Source organism: Nipponia nippon, unplaced genomic scaffold (assembly GCF_047370975.1).
Source record: "Nipponia nippon isolate SJK-2023a ecotype South Korea unplaced genomic scaffold, ASM4737097v1 scaffold_1, whole genome shotgun sequence".
NCBI lineage: Eukaryota > Metazoa > Chordata > Aves > Pelecaniformes > Threskiornithidae > Nipponia > Nipponia nippon.
In genome coordinates, this window is record NW_028262290.1 from 145,102,175 (window position 1) to 145,122,456 (window position 20,282).

General features: G+C 39.5%; 1 protein-coding gene across 1 annotated transcript in view; it reads left to right on the forward strand.

Moving 5' to 3' along the window:
* Positions 1-18,121, forward strand: part of LOC104013316 (macrophage mannose receptor 1) — a 33,411-nt gene extending 15,290 nt beyond the window's left edge. The window contains exons 18-30 of the mRNA XM_087776089.1: positions 279-346; positions 2,033-2,133; positions 3,380-3,522; positions 5,069-5,183; positions 6,387-6,535; positions 8,111-8,213; positions 9,067-9,299; positions 10,925-11,090; positions 12,073-12,225; positions 12,483-12,599; positions 14,075-14,242; positions 16,138-16,179; positions 16,598-18,121. Coding sequence (XP_087632215.1) covers positions 279-346; positions 2,033-2,133; positions 3,380-3,522; positions 5,069-5,183; positions 6,387-6,535; positions 8,111-8,213; positions 9,067-9,299; positions 10,925-11,090; positions 12,073-12,225; positions 12,483-12,599; positions 14,075-14,242; positions 16,138-16,179; positions 16,598-16,842 — 1,803 coding nt within the window. The 3' untranslated portion in view covers positions 16,843-18,121. The remainder of the gene's footprint in view (positions 1-278; positions 347-2,032; positions 2,134-3,379; positions 3,523-5,068; positions 5,184-6,386; positions 6,536-8,110; positions 8,214-9,066; positions 9,300-10,924; positions 11,091-12,072; positions 12,226-12,482; positions 12,600-14,074; positions 14,243-16,137; positions 16,180-16,597) is intronic.
* The last annotated feature ends 2,161 nt before the right edge of the window (positions 18,122-20,282 follow it).

Genomic DNA, 20,282 nt, shown 5'->3' on the forward strand with positions numbered 1-20,282 from the left:
CTGCTTAAGAAGTTGTTCTTATCTTCCTAACATAGCTTTTTGCTCCATTTCTTTTTCATCCCATTCTGCTTTCTTTTTTTTTTTTTTTAATTTAAATACTGGAAAGTGGAGAAAAATTTTGCATTTTGCAGTTCAGGCACATAATCCCAGCAACTCCCTGCACATTGCATACTATGCAATTGTACAGCTGAAAATAAAGTGGTTTTTGAGAGCTTGCTTATTTTATTTGAAATCTGTTTTCTTACAGCTCATTAAAATTCTTATTTTTTGTATTTTAGACTTTCTATAAAGACTGGGGAAATAGCTTTTATATTGGCTTAAGTGTGAGCCTTGACAAGACATTCCGGTAAGTAAAAACAAACTAAGTTTGTCAGACTCGTAATGTGAATATTTGGCATGGTTGTCTGTAAGAGACTGTTGAAGTTCAATGACTGGCAAAATCTGTCTACAGTCATTTCTTGACATAAAGTTTTGAAGTATGATTCTGCTCCTTAGGGGAGCACTTCTCCCATAATATTTGCACTATTTGTTCCCCCGTCTTTTGGTTCTATACTCTGCTTTTGTATTGTGAGGCTGAGATGTTCACTTACAGTCCTTTTCCTTGTTAGATGAAAGATAAAATTGGTTGGGGGTCTCTAGGATGTTTCAGATGGTACTTGCAGATGTTACTGAATATTCAAGTGATCAGAGAAAAAGAACCTTCAAAACCAGCAGTGAGAGGCATCATGGTGTTTTTAGAGGTGAAATATCAATACTGGAGAGCCCTTGTCTGGAAGGTAATTTCCAGATGGTTGTACTGTCAGAGCCCAGGGCAGGAGAGCTTCAGGCTATATGGAGTCATTATTCTTCTACAAATGTCTTTGGAAACAAAGTGCCCTGGGAATGTCCTAAACCTTCCCTGGCACCTTAGATGAGTTACAGACATTTCTCCTGTGGCACTCCTCTCTCCTCCCCATCCCCACCCCCATCCCCACCCCCTGCCTCTCTTTCTAATTCGGCCTTCTGGGATTTGAAGCTTGGTCAGATGAATCTCGGTCTCTTCATTTCAGTCTTTCTTCTGTTGCCTCAGGATGTCTGTCTTGGCCACAAGCTCCAGAGACTGGATGGTCTCACTTCCTGGAGCTCCTGCTTTCTACATCACATCCACTGCTCAGAAAACACTGTTGTTTGTCTAGTTCTCCCTTGCTCCCTCACTAGTTTCATCCTCCTCCCTGTTGAAGGATGGTGTCACTATTTGTCTTTATATTATTCCTCCCAGTTTATTATGTACTGTTTTTTCCTATTTAGGTCAGGAAGTGGGAGCAGCTAGGCATGCTAGTTGAATTTCTTATTTGTAGTTTACTTGCAAAAACACACATACAGTTGCTTAGTCTCCAAAACACTAAGTTGCCCTGGAGCTGATGTTGTCCGAAGGCTCTCACTCTTGGCAGATTCCTCACTTGACTCTCCTCCTTCCAGCACACTAGGCTTTTTCACTTTTTTCTTGTCTACTTTTTGAGAATAAACTTGTGAATCATCAAAGTAGGAAATGATTGTTGCACAACTGAAAGTACTAGCTGTATAATATTAAAGATCTTTTTTTTTTTTTTAACAAAATGGTTCCCAGTGGTCCCCAGTAGGTGGTTCAAGGCTCTCTCTTACCCTATGAGATCTTATATTATTGCTTTTGGACCCAAGAAATTACTAAACTAGGCTCAGATTTCTGTTTCTGTGCTCCAGCGAAAGCCAGATCCAGTGCTACACTGGTGTTTCCTGTAGGAAATCCTGTAGGATTGCTATCAATGCTCAGAGACCAAGAAAGCCTGGGACCACTAGTTGAGATGATTAGTTCAGACCTGGCCCAGGTCAACAGAGTAGGCAGTTGACATAAAGATATTTTTTACTAATTCAAAGTGGAAGGTCTTGTTTTTCTTTTACCAGAGAACAACATATTTTTGTAAGCTAGGATATAGGAAATTCTAATACATCCTTTACAAAGAAATATTAATTAATTCAACTGAGAATTTTTATTCCCCCAAATGACTTCTTTCAGATGGATGGATGGAACTCCAGTGAACTATGTTGCCTGGGCTCCAAATGAACCCAATTTTGCAAATAATGATGAAAACTGTGTAGTCATGTATACCCAAACAGGTGGGTGCTGTAACAATATTCAGTCTGCATGGTGTGGCACAGCCTTGGGAGGGCTGCATGTGCAAGGGTGGGTAAGTTATAATACTGAGCAGGCTGATGTTTGATAGAGTGTTTAAAAAGAATAGGAAAATAAATCATGTTGTCTTCTTCCATTTATGCACTTTTAAAAAATTCAACTCTACGTAGCTACCACATTGGATTACATCTGCAATTTCATTCCTTGCTTTGTCAGAAAATTTCAATGTGAACAGGTCAGTTAAGTATCAGACCATCTGCAGACAGAGTCAGTACTGTTTTTCCTCTAACCTCTGTCCATTTTATGACTGCCTCTTGAGGACATCAGCTGTCTGTTATCACTTGTGCAGTTCCTAAAAATCTAGGGCTTGGGCATGGCTTTGATTCTTATTAAACAATGCAATACACTATTTTAATTAAAATAAATACAAATATCCTTTAATACAGAGAGTTGGAAATAACTGTGCTTACACTAGCCAAGCACTTAGTCTCCTCTGGAGCAGTTAATCTCTTCTACTTTAAACATATTTAGTCTCAAAATCTATAGCTGAGGTAATCTTCCTAGGCTCTGTTAGAGGTCAGTGGGAGGAAGTGAACACTTTTGGGGAGTAAATACTATGTCCTGTTTTGGAGAGCTTCTTTAAGATAAGATGAATTATGTCCTTAACTTCACTGAATTAAAATGACAATATCTCCATTAAACATGTGATTAGCTCTGCTGTAGATAGTTACCTTGTAACTGACTGCAGCTAATGAAATGAATGCCACTTTCTTACTCATTCCTGATCTGTAATATAGGGATGGTGATGTTAATGTTATATTCCTACACCACACTCCTATAGGGAGAAAAGATGATACCCAAAAGGCTATATGACTCAGGTAAAAGGTAACAAGGACGAAGTACCTTATACAGACAGAGTGATCTTAGAGATCTTACAGATCTCAGAGAGGTGAATTAAGCATTTGAATTAAAACTCCCCTTTGGCAATGCTATGGGTTTTCAATATTGAAATATTTCTGTTCTCAGACAAAATATTTGTATTCTGAATTTTGCTAGAAATCTGAATATTTCTAAGGAACATACATAAAAAATATTTATTATTTCTGGGGGAGGTAAATACAAATATGGTTACCAGTTCTACTTTCTGCGACAGATTTGCTTTAGGAAAGGACACTTTTTATCCCAGTCTCAGTTGCATTTAGTTTTTCTTTTATTCTAATTTGCTTTCAGGTACATGGAATGATCTCAACTGTGGCAGTGTTGAGTTATTCATCTGTGAAAGGCTTAACAATACTGTTCGTCCAACTGTTGCTCCCACTTCACCACCACCAAAGGGCGGGTGTCCAGAAGACTGGCTCCTCTTTGATAACAAGGTGCAGTATGAAATGTCAGTACATTGTATTTTAAGAAGAGCAGAATAATAACCATCTTTGGTTCAGTTCTTCAGTTGTAGCAGGGTTTTTGGTTATCACAAAATATGTTCTGATTGTGTATATTTAAAGACTCTAAAAATATGATTCCTGAAATAGGAATTATAGCATCTATTGAGATCACAGCAGTTATGAGAGGGGTCATGAGACATAGAAGAAGAAAGCTTTGTCTTGTATTTTTGCTAGTCTTTAGTGTTGCCAAGGATGGCTGAGCAACTCTTCTTGTGTGGAGTTGTTGTATGTTCTCATTTACTGTGCTGAGCTTATCTGGCCGTCACAGGTTGCCTGGACAATTCGTCCCTTGCCTACTACGCACTGGCTCTTAAGCCAGTAAAGCACCTTCCCCTGAGCAAATTTATCAGGTTTTTTTATATACTCAAATACCTGTTAAGGTTTTTAAGTAATTCAGTTATAAGCTTCACCACGCTTTATTATGTAAGATCACTCTTAGCCTTCTCAAAACACAAAATTTCAGGATGAGAGAGTGTATGCATTTAAATTCCATAGATTGTCAGCAATGAAGTGATAAAAGCTAAAAAATAACAGTATACACTGTTGAGAACACACCTAGCAATGAAGATAATCCTTGATTACATTGTCTCATCTAGCTCCCACTCTCTTTCTTCTGGCTAAGCCAAAATATGATTTTGGTTTGATAGAGCTCCTTTGAGGCACACTGGCTGCTGTCTCCTCTTTCCTTCCTTCTGTCAGCCCTGGGGAAAAGAGTCACAAACTCAGAGTTTTTTCCATTTCATAGTGCTCTCTCAAGCTAAAAATGTCTCTTTCTTCCTCACCTCCTAGAAAAGGAGTTTCCAGAGGTTCAATCCTTGACTCTGCTCTAAGTGTTTAGACACCACTTCTGACTCTCGTGGAGCTACCTCCCTTTTGCCCAACTTTTTCCCCAAATTGCCTGATTAAGTTTTCAGTTGCATGCTTTAATTAGCACATTTAGGTTGCTTGACTCTGGCAAAGCTGTCTAATGACATCTTGGTTGAATTTCATAGATCATATTACAAGAAATGGTAAATTCATGTTTTTCTTTTTATAATGTCAGAATCATTCTCTTTCTGTGATTATCCTGTGAGAACCAAACCTGGTATGACAAACAGGGCAACAGAAGCTGAGATGTTTAGCTTCAATAACATGTCTTATCCTTGTTTGTTTTCTGAGGCCTTCTTAGGCATTCCTCCCACAAAGTCACACCTCAGAAGTATGCTCAGAAGCTTTAACATAATTTCTACTGAAATCATTAGACTGACATACTCCTTCTTCTAAGTGTATGCTAAAATATTGAGGTTTATGCTAGTTTTCTAGTATAGATCTTCTCTTTCATAAAGACAGACCTGAAGACAAGCTAGAAAGGACTGTTAAATCAGCTAATATCCCTTTTTTCTTAAAATATCCAGCTTATCTTGTTTGTTACAGAGATGCTTTCATTGGAAATTCAAACGCCATCCAGTTACCAATTTGGCACACTTCTTTTTTTCAGTGTTTCAAAGTATTTGGCCTTAATGAAAACGATACATTGACATGGCATGCTGCACGGAACAATTGTATTGATTTTGGAGGAAACCTGGCTACTATATCAAAAAAGGAAACGCAAGGTATAAAGTATTAATGTTTTGATACTGGATGAGACAGCAAGTAATTCCCAATAAACAGATTAAAACAGATGTTATAGCTTCTGCAATATATGGTATTGTTTATGCCATATTAATATCAAGTTATGTTGAATGAGAAATTGCACCTTCTGAAAAATGCTTGCATAGGTTTTAGTGTCTTGATTAACTTTTAAAACCATAGCTCTGGGGCTAATATAAGACGTACAAAGGAATTCATTCTGTTCAAATATTAAGATTTTGTATTAGGGTCTTGTCATATATAAAATGTCTATATTTTGATTTTTTTAAGTGTACAGGTAAAAATAGCACACAAAGGGAGTAACATCCAAAACAAATCACCGTGCACCTAGCTGCTGAGCCAAATGCTGTGGGTGTCAGTGGAGGATGCATCCTCAGGCAGCAGAAGGCTCCAATGCTGGAGTTCCAACTTCCCCCTGTTCCCCTTGCTCTGCTGGACCTCAGCCTGCTGGTCTTGCTGCTCAGAATGTTGCAGGTTTTTTAGTGAGACCTTATGTTTGCTCAGAAAATGTAATGATCCCGAGGGCCGCACATGGACCATCTCCTAGCTCATTACATCACTGCTTGATGTTTATGCTTTTTTCTATAGCAGAGCAAGGACAGTCAAACGATAGTCTTTTAGTGGAAAGTCAGTCTAGGCAGGAGCTAAGGGAAACAGCATCTGGCTTTCCAAAAAGCTGAGGTCTCAGTACATATACTTTTTTAATAAGTAGTTTTGTTTGTGTTATGCCTGTTTAGAAACCAGGTTATTAAGTCTGATTAACAAAGAAGTTACCAAAGAAGAAAGTGGAATGCACAGTGTGCAGACTCATTTTCTATGTGCCAAGGTGTAGAGTACTCATATTAATTTCTGTAATACCATTAAAACATTTTCTCTGCTTCCTCAGATGATCAACAACACAGAAGATTGTACACACAAATTCCTTAAAAAATGTTGAAAACAAATTTATGTATCAAAATTTGCCCATCTTTGAGTTTGTAACTACTTTTTCAGACTTTAACATTAGATGACTATCCATTCTTTTTATTTTTATCATAAGATTACCACCTTATTAAAAAAGAGAAAACCAAAACTCATCATCCTGGTCCCAGGCATTCTAGAGTCTGCAGTGTTGGGAAAGGTGCATTCAGTTTTCCTGCTTGTACAATTTTTCTTTTTTCCTTCAGCTTTCCTCATGTCTCTCTTAAAAAATGCTGCAACTGATGCTTGGATTGGACTGAATGACATAAATCAGGAGCACACATACTTATGGACAGACGGAAGCCCAGTTTACTACACAAATTGGGCAAAAGGTTCCCGAAGTTATTATAGTAAGGTAAACATTAATTTCTGGTTATCACCCAAAGATTATGACTTTGGTAGATGAATGTATGTATACAACTGTATTTTCTGTAAAGTTTCCTTTATGAAGATTTTTAGTGATCTTGTTGCTTTTGAAAGCAGAGTAATCATGTGGGAGATCTACCTTCACACTTTTTTTTCAACTTCTGTGTTTTGCCATGAATTTTTTCATGACAGAAAAAACCAGACAGATGTTTGGAAACATTATGCAAAACTCAGACAAGTGAGCATTTCCCTCACTTCACCGTGACTGATCAGGAGACTCAAATAAACCATAGCGTAGCAGTAACTGTATAATTTTGGGATACAGTGAATGTTATTCAGATTTGATGAAAATACTCAGATAACTGTGTATATTTACATTTCTTGGCAGTGAGATTATTAAGAAAAATGCATTGAACAAAATCCTCAAAAGAAGGAGACTCTAGATCTTCCTTTCTCATTCTTATCTTCTCCCTCTATACTTTCTAACAAATCTTCCTTCTGAAAGACCTCTTCTGTATGCTTTGAAACTTTCAGCACTGCTATACCATTGTGTGTTTAATTGCAAGACAAAACTGAGTGTTATTCAATAATTGAAAAATGGCTAATGTAGAATACTGTGCTTGATAGTACTACGTCTGTACTCCTGTGCTAGCTTTACCAAGTTTCTCTCTTTTTCATAACAGAATTGCTTTGGGTCCAGCTAACCCAGGAAAAAGTTCTGCTGCCATCCAGCCTAGAGCTGGGTTTTGGGATCTCCAGGACTTCCCCATCTCACACATGCGTATGCTTTCTGTAGAAGGCTATGCCCATTTCCCTACACAAGTTGCTCCACATGCACCTTCCTTCACTTGTGGCCAAGATCTGGGCTACTGTCCCTGAGGGGATTCAGAGGTAGCATGAGGTTAGGCTGATAAGAGGTGGGGAGAGCTGCTGCCTCCTGCTGCAGAAAGCCAAGCAACAGCTCCTCATGCTGTGGGAGGAAAAGGAGGAAAGTAAAGAGCCCACATTGCAGTGGAAAGGGTTTGGGAGTTGTCCCCCACAAAAGGTTGTTTCTGATCACTACCTCTACGTTACTGCACTGTGGTGACAGCTTTGGATCCTAGTGCTGGATCGGGGCAGGAAGAGGATTTCAGCTCTCCAGGCAAGCTTCAGTGCTGAGGAGAGTTTCCCCATAACCTCCAGGGAAACAGCAACAAAGCTGAAATGTCCCGTGGGCCAGACCTAGCACACACGTCTACCTGCACATCCGCCCCCCCCGCCCCCCCCGCCTCATGTGCACTCACAGAGTTTATATACATACAGATAGTCCCAGACACTTCTTCCTGCCTCTGTGCTGTGCTTTGCAACTCCCTCCATCATCCAAGTACAAACTTTCCTAGGGCTGAGTTGTAAATGTTTATTGTCATATTATTGCTCCTGACCATTCCTTGTATGAGTTCATGTATATGACCTTTATATTATTCACCTATGTGCGCTTGCGTGTGATACGTGAGTCTGTATCCAGCAGGAGTAAGAATGTTTCCTATCTATAACATTTTTCTTGTTAATCTCATTTCCCTTGAAGGATGACTGTGTCTTTATGATGAAGAACCCTATTGAACAGGCAGGGAAATGGAAGGATGAAGAATGTAAAACAAGCAAAAGCTACATATGCCAGAAAAATTCTGGTGAGTTTTCTTTCATCACTTTCTACTACAGCTGATTTATTGTGGTTATGTCAAACTGGTGTTAAAAGTGACTTTCCCATATTCAACCCTATTTTAACTGAAATTATTCTGACAGTATCACATGCACTATGGACCATTTTAATAAAATGAGCACACATTTTATTTTTTGGAGAAAAACTCTTAACCTTTTCTATTTTAAGGACTAGACCACTAAATAAAAAAAACAAACAAACAAACCAAACCTATGAATCATAATGTATTTTACTATTTTTGGTGATCAGGTGGGAGAGAGAGAGTGAGAGAGAACAGTACTTTGTCTTTATATGGGTAAATTCTTCAAAACTGAAATTCTGCTGTTATACTTAAAAACACTGAAACTTCTTTATTTTGAGAAGCTGCCCTGCTTGATTTCCTTTACAGTCTTACTCACGCAATTTCATCATCAGCAGTTATATCCCTCTGCTTGCTCATGGTGTGCTTACCGTACCCTGTTCCTTGTCAGAAATACAACAAGTGCTAATATATCATGGAAAAAGTGGACGAATCATTCCCTTTAATGCCCTACATCATTACAGTATGTTTTGGGAAGGTCTAGAGCTTACAAGGCATGTTTCTGGAGGTGATACAGATATTTATGTTAAAAGATCATTCTGACAAGAATTAGAAAATTTTGTCACAGAACATGAAAACAGGGCTTTCATCACTGCAGTGATAGCTGGGACACATCTTAATTTGTTATTCCAACTTCTCTTAATTACTTGGCTACTCCAGTACACAAGATTTTCTCTCGGTGTTATATGTCTAGCCAATATAAAGCATATGATTTTTCTTTTTGTTTTTTTGCTCGTTACAGACCCCAAACTGCAAAACTCCCAACCCATAGTTCCGATGTTTGGCTTTAACAATTATGGTGACGACCGCTATGCAGTCATCAACTACAAAATGAGCTGGGAAGAAGCACAGAAGAACTGCAGAGACCAGTTTGCAGAACTCGCCAGCGTTTTGGATCCCTATGCTGAATCTTACCTGTGGTTACAAATAGTAAAGCACAGGGAGCCTGCATGGATTGGTCTTAACAGTAACACGGTGAGTCCCTCAAATGCTTGTGACAATGATACTGCTACTCTAGATCAGCATAGATGAGCCATATTTCTTGCTTGGAAGTTGACAGAATCCACTGATGTGGGCACTGTGTGCTCCCATGTGAGTGCTATCAGTCAGTTCCATGAACATGTGGCAGGCATCAAAACCTTGCTGAAGTACCTGACTTCCCTCCACTTCAGGGGTTTTACACTTCTAAATGTTCAGCCATAATGTAAGTGAGAACTGCCACAGCCTGCATTTCAAAGGCCACCAAGGATGTAGCTGCAGTAGACAGTGGATTCAGCGGTAAAAGTGGCTATAGAGTTTCCACTTCCTACGCCGCAGTCTACCACAAGCTTATGTGGGGGAGCATTGCCGTTTCTGAAGACACATTGTGGAGCACACCACAGAAACAACTTTGGTTAAAAATAGTTCTTTCTTCATGAGGTTATTTTAAGTTTTGTTTTAGTTCACAGCCTAGCACTACAAGAGCTTGTGCTGGGCAGTAGGGAAAATGGCAAGGTGCAGTGTAGAGGCAGGAGCAGGCCTCTGGCAATGGGGACACCTTAGGCTGGTTTTTGGAGCTGGAGCCAATGCCTTCTGAAAAACTGCCAGCAAACTCAATCAGCGAAGAGTGGAAAGGTCTGAAAGGGTAAGCATCTATTAGAGGCATGTAAAAAGAACATGAAAAAAGATGATGTAGCTGGATATTTGTGGAACCGGAGTTGTGAGAAAATCAAGAGGAAAGAGGTAGAGCTGGAGCTTGGTGGGACACAGGACTGAGAGGGCACAGGTGCCGAGGTGAGAGGAACCGGAGCCAAACTTCAGTGAGAGCAGGCACTGGATAACCAGGATTAGAAAGGAATCTGGGATGAAACGTGGCCAAGGACTTCAAAGGAAAAAGGAAAGGAAAGGAACTGGCACAAAGAACTGGATGGGAGCCTGCCTCCAAAGATCGCAGGAAGAAGGAGCTAGGCTGCACAGGACAGGGTGACAGAAGCCATGTATGTGACTAATGTTGGTAATCCTCTGCAAATAGTGGTGAAATCCACCGAAAAAATACATGCTTAGCTCATTCCTAGGAGCTCATCCTTGCAAGAACTAGAAACCTATCACAAGCTCTGTTAGCATGGGTGGCAGAGGTCTGTGGTGCATGCCCTGTGAAAAACGTCATCAGTATTCCTCTCTCCAGTGGAACTTCTGCTTTTTCTATTTGCTTTCTAACTATATAGAGAAGCCTGTGTTAGAGGATTGCTAATAATAGTTTCTCTGCAATCTTTATTTGATCTGTGTGTATACATAGACTCCTTTGATAAAATCTTCAGCTATATATTCACATTTGTTACCGCAAGGTCCTTTGCCCATTTAGTGCATGAGACGGATGGTGTGAATTGAATAACATAGATTGCATACTAAATAAACATCTGTAGGCCCACTGCCCTAACTGCTGTGGAGAGTGGAAGTCTGCACCAGACTGTTATGTATTCATGACAGAGGGCGAATTAATTTTGTGCAAGAAACCATGATTCTGATTTTTCCTAATTTTTACATACCTTCAAGTGCAATCTTAATGTTCCTTCAATCTAATTCTTGTATGTGACATAATCTTTGTTGTCATTTGCTTTTAGTCTGGTGGCCGTTACATATGGTCAGATAGAAGGAGGAGCAGGTATCATAACTGGGCCAGTGGAGAACCAAATAAGAACACAGCCTGTGTCTATTTAGATTTGGATGGGTTTTGGAAGACAGCATCTTGCAACGAAACATTTTTATCTCTCTGTAAACAATCTGATGGTAAGATGTGAATGGGAGAAATGTGATTTAGGATGCTGAAATTTAAATTAATGTCTTTATTTGAATTTAGCTTTTCCACATATGCAAAGCTTTTGATAGATGGTGTATGCCTTGTCATAAACTATTGCTTTTATTAAGGAAGAACTCTCAGATCCAGTCTGTCTGGAGTGATTTCCAGACATTTCATTTCACAGGCCAGTCAATACATGCACATCATAAAGACAACTGCAATATTTCATGCCACATGCAATAGTTCTTTTCTGCATCCTTGTTTGTCAAGAACTGCAGAATTGGTCAACTTCAGCCTAACTATAAAGATATTAATTATATATTTTTACATTTAAAAGTATTTTTTGTAATATTGGGAGATAAGAAACTTCTGTCAGTGTAGCAGCCAAATTGATTCTGCTGAGATACTTTAGAGGTCAAATATTGCACCTAATTTTCAAGTGTATTTTAAATTATATATGAAATTTATGATCTCTGCACCATACTTCACAGAAAATTTATATTCATTTGAGCTCTGCTTTGGCTTTAATCAGGTGATGCAACAGGCTACGAATTCTACCTTTACATAGTTTAGGATGTGTGTACAAGGGCAGGTACAGACTGCTTCTCTGACTGACCTTGCTACAAACTGGCTGGACACAAGCCACTGGCTTGTGGTGGTGGTGCCGAGATCCTTTATATATACTCACTCATTCCTCATTCCGTTTCATAGGTTTTAAGTAAGAATTGCCTTTCTGAAAACGACTGCAGTTAGACTGGTGTAAGCTTTCTTTATCAGATTGGAGAACCAGCTCCAACCAGTATAGTTTATTACTAGTTTACCGTGTTCAGTTCAATCTTTTAGCATTAGTTAAGTCTATGGGATATGCCTTTTCCTGGAATCACTGTCAAATTGGTAGGGCTGATGTGTGGTGCAGGAGTACATGTTTCCCTTGGCTTTTAAGACCCCACTGAAACCTGTGTGTCTTAATAGAGTTAATCCCTAGTGAACCACCACAGCTTCCTGGAAAGTGTCCTGAACCAAAGCGTGGTAGATCTTGGATTCCCTTCCGTGGCTATTGCTATTATGTTCACACCACTTCTGAGGAAAGCTGGCCTGATGCTTCCATGACGTGTATCCAAATGGGTAAGTGCCTTTTTTTATTAGGATATTTTACAGGTTGTTTGTGTGTTTGCTTTTTTAATCCAGAACCAAGAGATAATACATAGATGTGTGTGTATGTATATCAATTATAAGCTACAGCTAATTTAAATTTATTATCAAGCTTTTCTATTGTATGAAAAAGCCGATCATGAAACATGTCATGATTGTTTACTGAGATAATTAATTTCTAATGGAAAATCTTGCTGAAATTATATGTAATATTTAATTGATATTTTTAGGTGCTTCTCTGGTTTCCATAGAAGATTCAGCCGAAATGAACTTTCTCTTACTTTATTTGTCTCCACTTGCAAGTGACTTCAGAAAGTTTTGGATAGGATTGTTCAAAAATATCGATGGTAATTATTTCACAACGCATACTGAGATGAAAATAAATACTAAATAACACTAACATACTAAATATTAATATGAATATACTACATATTAAATAAATAATCAGAGAGATATCAACTGTTAAATGTTTAATAGCTTTTCTGCTAAAATACTTAAAACATAAACCTCCAAGAGGTCTCTGCTTTTTGAATCTTTACTGTAATCAGAGTATATTTCAGTCTGTAAAAGGTTCTAGCTTAGCACTGCATTAGTTGTTTAAAATGTTTCCTGTTGCTTCTTTTTACTCAAATTGCTTGATATTTAATAAGTGTTAGTCTTTTAAGAAAAACGTTGTCTTGTAATTAAAAGCTGAGACAGCCTTAAACTGAAATTTATTTCTAAACAACACAGGGGATAGCAGCTTATATGAGCTCCCTAGCAACATTTCTTAATCTAAATTTCAGGGTTTCTTCATAAATTTTTTGGTGGAACTTTTTATTTTAATCCAAAAATATTTTAGCTTTTTTTTTTTTTTTTTTTTAAACTGCAAATTTGATCCTGTTTTCTCTATCATTGTAATTCTGAAACCTGTTTTTCATGGCAGACTTTGAGGATACATCCTCAGAGAGAGTCTAGACTGGGCTGCAGTGAGTGGCCTTGGCCATGGCTTGCCAAGTCCCTGTCTCTCACCACCAGCAATGGCAGGCACCTTGTTGCATGGTAGGCCAGGTTCATCTGTTCTAGCTGAAAACTAGCAGTACAAAAGCAGTGATTTGTTCCTACACTGCCACACTCCTACATGCAGTGCAAGCAGAGGCAAGAGGAATGTGCAGCTGCAGACACAGGGATGGAGGAGGTGGCATTGAGGCAGTTGCAAGTTATACCAGAATATGCTGCCGTGAAAGCACACCCTGAAGGAGCAGAGATGGCAATTATTCCTACTTGATGGGCCTCAGCAGGAGATGAGCAGGGAGTTATTATTAAAGAAAGCTGATTCAGTGTGTAAAGATAATTGATTAATCCAGCTCTAATAAAGCAGCTATTCACTGATCTTGGATATACACATAAAGAAAATCTCCTGAGCATTCTGGATCTTGAACTGCAGAGCGAGGCTCACACAGGTGCTCTGCTTTTCTTAAGGCTCCCAGGCACAGGTGAGTCCTGGGCACAGGCTTCAGCTAAAAGTCCTCAGGTAGCCTGGGCATGTCTTCCTTACATCACTGACAGCCATGGCCCTGAAGGCTAATGGAGTTAACTTCGTCTGTGAGAATTTACATTTGGTACACTCCCATCTGAATGCCACTGGCTGTTAAAAGAGTGAGAAATGAGCCCTCTGTGATGCTAATTTAATCAACTAATAAATTCCATATCTGACGTCATTGTGCCCAGTAGACTAGAAATGATCTCCCACTTCATTCACTCAGGTGAATTCATTCATTCATTCATTCATTCATTCATTCATTCATTCATTCATTCATTCAGGTAATACTTTTAATTTTAGGGGAATGGATATGGACAGACAGAAGTGCTCTAGAATTTGTCAACTGGGAGAAAGGAGAGCCTACGGTAATTTTTGATGAACACTGTGTTGACATGGATGTCTCAAGTGGAACCTGGAGGAACTATTACTGCTCTGTTGACCAGAATTTTATTTGCAAAATCCCAAAAAGTAAGAAGTTCTGAATTTTTGTGCACTGGGTTATTTTAGGAGTAGTGGTTAATATACATCAAGCCAAACTCCTTATGCACTGGGTACGCTTTATACATTGATGCTGATGCATATGTATCTGCATCAAAGCCAACAGTAACTTCTCTTAAGGACAATGAGGAATAATGTTGGAGAAGAACCTGGGTCACTGTTTCCTCCTCTCAGTTTAAAAACACTGATTTCTTGGCATTTGCTGTATCCTGGGGTAGGGGAGACCATGTTACCTGTTGAGAGTGCGGAGAAAATTCATAATCATTATGGTTAGAGTGCAAGGGGCAGTAGATGATGAATAGATGACTAAACTAGTGCTGAGAAGAAAGGCAGACACTCTTCTGGTAGCTAAGCTGAGGGGCAGCAGCAGTGCAAAGTCATTGAGCTCCTGCAGAAAGAACATAGGTGTTGCTGGTGGGGTCACTACCAGTGGAGTGTGCTGGGATCTGCTGGATGACCAAGCAGAAAAAGTCAAGTGAGGGTGGGCAGTGGGGCCCAGTTCATTTCTTTGCTGACACAGGCATAGGGAGACATGCCAAGACAACCAAACAGCATAGGACATTTCATTTGTAATGGTTACTTGTGGCCCTGTGGTTTTTTGGATGTCAACCCATGTGAAATCTGAACGTGTCACAGGCTGGGGCGAGTCCCCCTTGTGTGCACAGCAGTGTTGTATAAAGCGTGAAGGATGTAAATCTGCACACATGCAGCTAGCGTGAGTCACCATATACACACGGATTCAGCTGTATTTGCACACATCAACTGGGAGACAGTATGAAATAGGCCAGATTTGCCATTGGCAAACAGATCCACTGCACAAATATAATAGATGCAATGTGGAATCAATTGAGTCTCCTGCTTGTGGATCTCCACATGTTGGCAGGTTGGCAATGGAGTCATCCATGAGCTTTGTAGGGCCCAGCCAGCCAGTCCTGCAAGCAATTAACTGAATCATACTTCCCAAGCAATGGAGGGAGCAAAAGGAAGTTGCCTAAAAATACAGCTTAAATGCTGTTAAGTACAAATGTGCTTTTCACTTTTGCAAGTGTAAAAAATTGAGTTCTTCAGTGTGAAGCCTCACACGGTGGAAGTGTAAAAACTTTTAACCCCTACCAAAAAAACTGTTCAAAGCAATTAATAGTGAGATAACAGTTTGGGGCTTTTTTTTACAAATATTTTTAACAAGAATATTTGATGGATTCAGCCTGAATTGTCAGGGAAAATGTTTTCGTATACTTTTCATGTCCATGTACTGTGTTCAGCTCTGGGGCCCCTAGCACAAGAAAGACATGGACCTACTCAAGTGGGTCTGGGGAAGGGCCACGAAGATGATCAGGGGGCTGGAGCACCTCCCTTATGACGACAGGCTGAGAGAGTTGTTTAGCCTAGAGAAGAGAAGGCTCTGGGGACACCTTATAGCAGCCTTCCAATGCTTAAGGGGGGCCTACAGGAAAGATGAGGAGGGGCTTTTTAACAGGGAGTGTAGTGAGAGAATGAGGGACAATGGTTTTAAACTGCAAGTGGGTAGATTTAGATTAGATATTAGGAATAAATTCTTTACTGTGAGGATGGTGAGGCACCGGAACAGGTTGCCCAGAGAAGTTGTGGATGCCCCATTCCTGGAAGTGTTCAAGGCCAGGTTGGATGGGGCTTTGAGCAACCTGATCGAGTGGAAGCTGTCCCTGCCAATGGTAGGGGGGTTGGGACTAGAAGATCTTTAAGGTCCCTTCCAAACCAAACCATTCTATGATTATTTTAAATTTGATAGGAATGCAAAGTACAAATTATGTATGCAGTATTTATTTAATCTTTGAATAGTTGCTTGCAAATTGAGTATAATATATATATTTTTTTTAATTTTAAAGTTATTGAAGTTGAGCCAACCCATGATTCACCTGTCAATAAAGGTAAGTTGGTTTCTTACAAGCCCATTAAACAGAAATTTCAATAAGTTTGTAGGCATTTATTATTTGAAAGTAAAATTGCTTCCAGAAAAGTTTCATTTAAATACCCATTTAACTGTCACAGATTATTTTATTTTAAATCTGTTTCAAAGGAGAGCTCTTCTCTCAAACTGGATGTCTTATTGGCACTATTTTTTGCTTTATGAATGGTATACTGTAGTACAATATAATGCTCCTCTTAAAAGGAACATAGAAGAGTTTGAGCCCAATTTTGCATTGTCCATCCAGAACATGCATCAATTTTAACTGCTATTATGGTTGTTCAGTACTTTTACAGTTCACTAGGTTTACTTAGGGAGATGTTGTATGCAATAGCAGTCTCTAGCCATTTTTAGTAATTGTTCTGTTTTGTCTTTCACAGCATCAAAAAATGAAGCTGCTGCTTCATCTGCAAATAGTTTAGGTGGGATGATTGTTATACTGATGTTCCTTCTGCTAACAGGAACTAGCCTTACGTTCTATTTCTTCTATAAAAAAAGACGTGATCGACAAGCAATTACAGCCACATTTGACAGTGCCATATACCGTGGTGATGCTGACCCTGGAACTCATGAATCAAATTGTCTTGTGACCAATATTGAACAAAATGAGCAGGCAACAGTTTAATAAGCAGGGTAATCTTGGGCCTGATTTTGAAAAGAATTAAAGCTCTGGAATACAAGAATTCTTAAGGCAAAGCAATTTTCTCCTATGGAAATTCTAGTTCATCTTGCACAGGATGCTTCTTGCTTTCTGTACTAGCAGGAACAAGCGATCTTGCAAGGCAGGTCCAGAGATCTGCTCACAAGCTGTAGTACCTGGGAGGACTGTTGAGCATACACACTGACTGGGAGCTACGCTGTGTAAGTGAACACTCAAGCAGTTCCAGTCTCTGCATGGGTCCAGCATCACCGTTAGGCACAAGAAGAACCATGTTCATCACAGGCAACTGTGAGAATATGCTCCTTAGCACACTCCAAAAAGTATATCCAGATCTGTAGGTATCCTGAAAATGCCACCCCGATCTCCAGCGCAGACTGGCAGAATTGCACAGGTTGGACAGGACCTCCAAGCTCACCTGGCGCAGGTCTCTGCTCGAAGCAGGACCACAGCTCCCTGCCTCAGCCAGGCAGCCTGCTCCAGTGCTGTGGGTCCACATCTTCCTTTTGCTACTGAGGTACCCACAGAAACCCTGTGTGTTGCCTGTAATATCTGAATTAACACATTTTCCTCCTCTGTATATGACTGGTAAAGGAAAGTGTAAATTGTTTTTCTTCTGCTATAATTCTGTAACATAAGCATTGAAAGATCAACTGTAATAAGAGGTTGGAATGTATTGTGAATAGAAATACTTTATCATTTAAATAACAGGATAGGGATCTCAAAGGATTCTGCAAAAGGCGGGGAATAGGCAGGATGAATTACATTTAATTCATACCAGAAAAAATTACATAAAATTTATTCTTGAAATCTCCAATACCAGTGAAGATTTCATACCTTTTTAAGCCATTTCTTCAAAGCCTAATGAAACTTATCATTAGAAAGTCTTTTCCAATTTCTAACGAAATTTCCCCATCCAAGTCTGTTTTATTCTTTGAGTACCATTCCAGACTTCCATCATGATGGACCTGATAGCATTGCATGTCATACTGGTCTACTGGTATATTCTCTGGGTTCATAAACCCTAAAAAGTAGGCTCACATACAGGGTTTTTTTTTTTACTTTTCCAGTGTATTTTATACCAAATGTAAACAATCAAATGACTCAAAGCTCTTCGTCTAGAAAAGGTCCTTATTTAATTTGATTTTTTTTGATATTTTAATCTTTTGACAGATTTCAATTGTGTTTAAATTAAAATATTTTGCGTGTGTGTGAAATACATGTAAATAAGTTTTTATTCTACGTTGGTTCACTAAATGGCCATTAAAAGGCTGGTTCTAAGTAAAAGTTTGTGTGTCTTCTTAAACAGAACAATTTATCATAAAAGTAAAAATAACAGGAAGGAGGGATGGGATTCTTAAATTTTTATACACAAATGAGCATTCACTTTTCCTGGTCTAGCATGCTCTTGAACGGCAGTAGCGATTTGTCTTTACCATCCCATGAAACAGGGATGTTTCATGCAGCTAGATTTCTGAAGGAAAACTGTGGCTGCCACTGTATTTAATATCAAATCCTAGCTAATAGACCTGCTCTAACAATGCTCCTCAGATGAGACAGATCTAGTACCTAGTTTAAAGACACTACTTATATGGAGGTATGAAATAGGTGCTCATCGAGGTGCTTGGACACATACCCAGAAACAGATATGGGGGAAATTTAGTGCCAAAAGCAAGTTTTTTACCAGGCCTAGGAACCTTCAGGGTTAAGCTGCTGTAGAGGTTTGGGGGACGACAATTTGTCTATTTGTCCATCTTCCACATAGATTCTGGATTTGGGCTTACATGCAAATTAACAGCATTTATGAAATGCCTCTCCACATAGACAAGATGTGGAGACCCACTTTCTCAGTTGCTTGCCCTTTCTTTCTCTATATTAGGGTGGTATTTTAGAGAGAACGTCCTGCCTTTTCACACTATTTTCATTATATCCCTAAACTATAACTATAACATGGCTGAAAAAGTAATTGATTCTCAACTTGAACTTATTACGATGTAAGAAGTAGTAACTGCCTTTAGGGAAGGAAAAGCTGTGGAAGAATTCACTGTTGTAACTTTCTGTAATGTCAGATGGTGACACAGAGATGGCCGACAGATGTACAAAGAAGAACGGAACGTGCTCCTCCTCCAAAAGAATACCAATTTACAGAGAAACTATTTGCCAATATCAGTACCAGTAACTTGGAACAGAAAAGAAAATATTAGCTGCAGTTCCTTGGCTAAAGCAGGGATCTAAAATGAAGTTTATGAACTAGAAGTGTTTAATTTTGTCATTTACTTTTCTGAAACTAGGAGACTGAAAAAAGGAAGTGAAGAGTAATTTGGAAAAAAATGTTAAAAAGATCTATAAATACAAACAGAATAGATAGATAGTTGTGAAATGAACTAGTGCCTTCAGGCCAGATTCCAATGGGCAAGAGCCAGATTTTCCAAGGTCAATAGGAAAGGTTTGAACTGCTTCATAAGCATAAAATTGTCCTGACGTCACCGTATCCGGACACAGGGACAGCTAGGGTTCTTTTTGTCTCTTCTCAGCTGTGTCCTTATCTGACATATCCAGCTTTCTCCCTTCTATGACATTCTGCAGGGCACAACTTTTAACTCACCATCTGTTAAATAATGATATACTAAAGAATTTTAAGGATATGGTTAGCGGTTCTGGCTCCTCCGAGGAAAAATTTGCTCTCATTTCAGGAGGATGCACACAGTGCAACCATTATACTGCCTTTTTATCCAGACTCTTGATCTAGATTGCTAGATGAAATTCATCTCACCTACTTTTAGAACTAGTTGACATAATTCTCCTTTATAGTCAACAGTTAGGAATATACATGTAGGATTTGCAGTTGTTCCGTGGCTCACCAGAAGAGGCTAATGATGGGACAGAGGTTCTGGAGACAGGAGGAAATAATATTCAGTAATGGGAGGAACAGGGGCTCATGCAGTGAGAAACATAGACTGAGATTGGTAAGAGGATGGTACAAAAATACAGTGTGAGGAGCCCAGACAAAAGGACATGGAAGGGAAAGGCCAAAGTTTGAACTGGGCCAGCAGTGCTGACCATACCTGGCAGAGCCAGGCAAGGCTGGGCCAGTCAGCAATGGCTCAGCAAAGCAGAGGTCTGAGAAATGCAGATGCTGCTGGGAGATGTGCAGGAGCTTCAAGGGACAGTTGGTTCCTGCAGGAAGATAGGACTCCTGGTTATGGGGAAGCAATGGAGGAGTGAGCGTGCTTTGCATCGGAGAGGGCCAAGAGAAAAAGACAGCTGAAGCGAACTGTTGGCCCAGGAGCCCAGCTGCACCATTCAGACCAGGGAAGAGGGTGTGTGTGGACGGGAAAGGCCACAGCTGGGGATCAGGGGAGAAGGCAGGCTACCTCTCTGCCTTGCTCTGGTTCCTGATGTCTTCC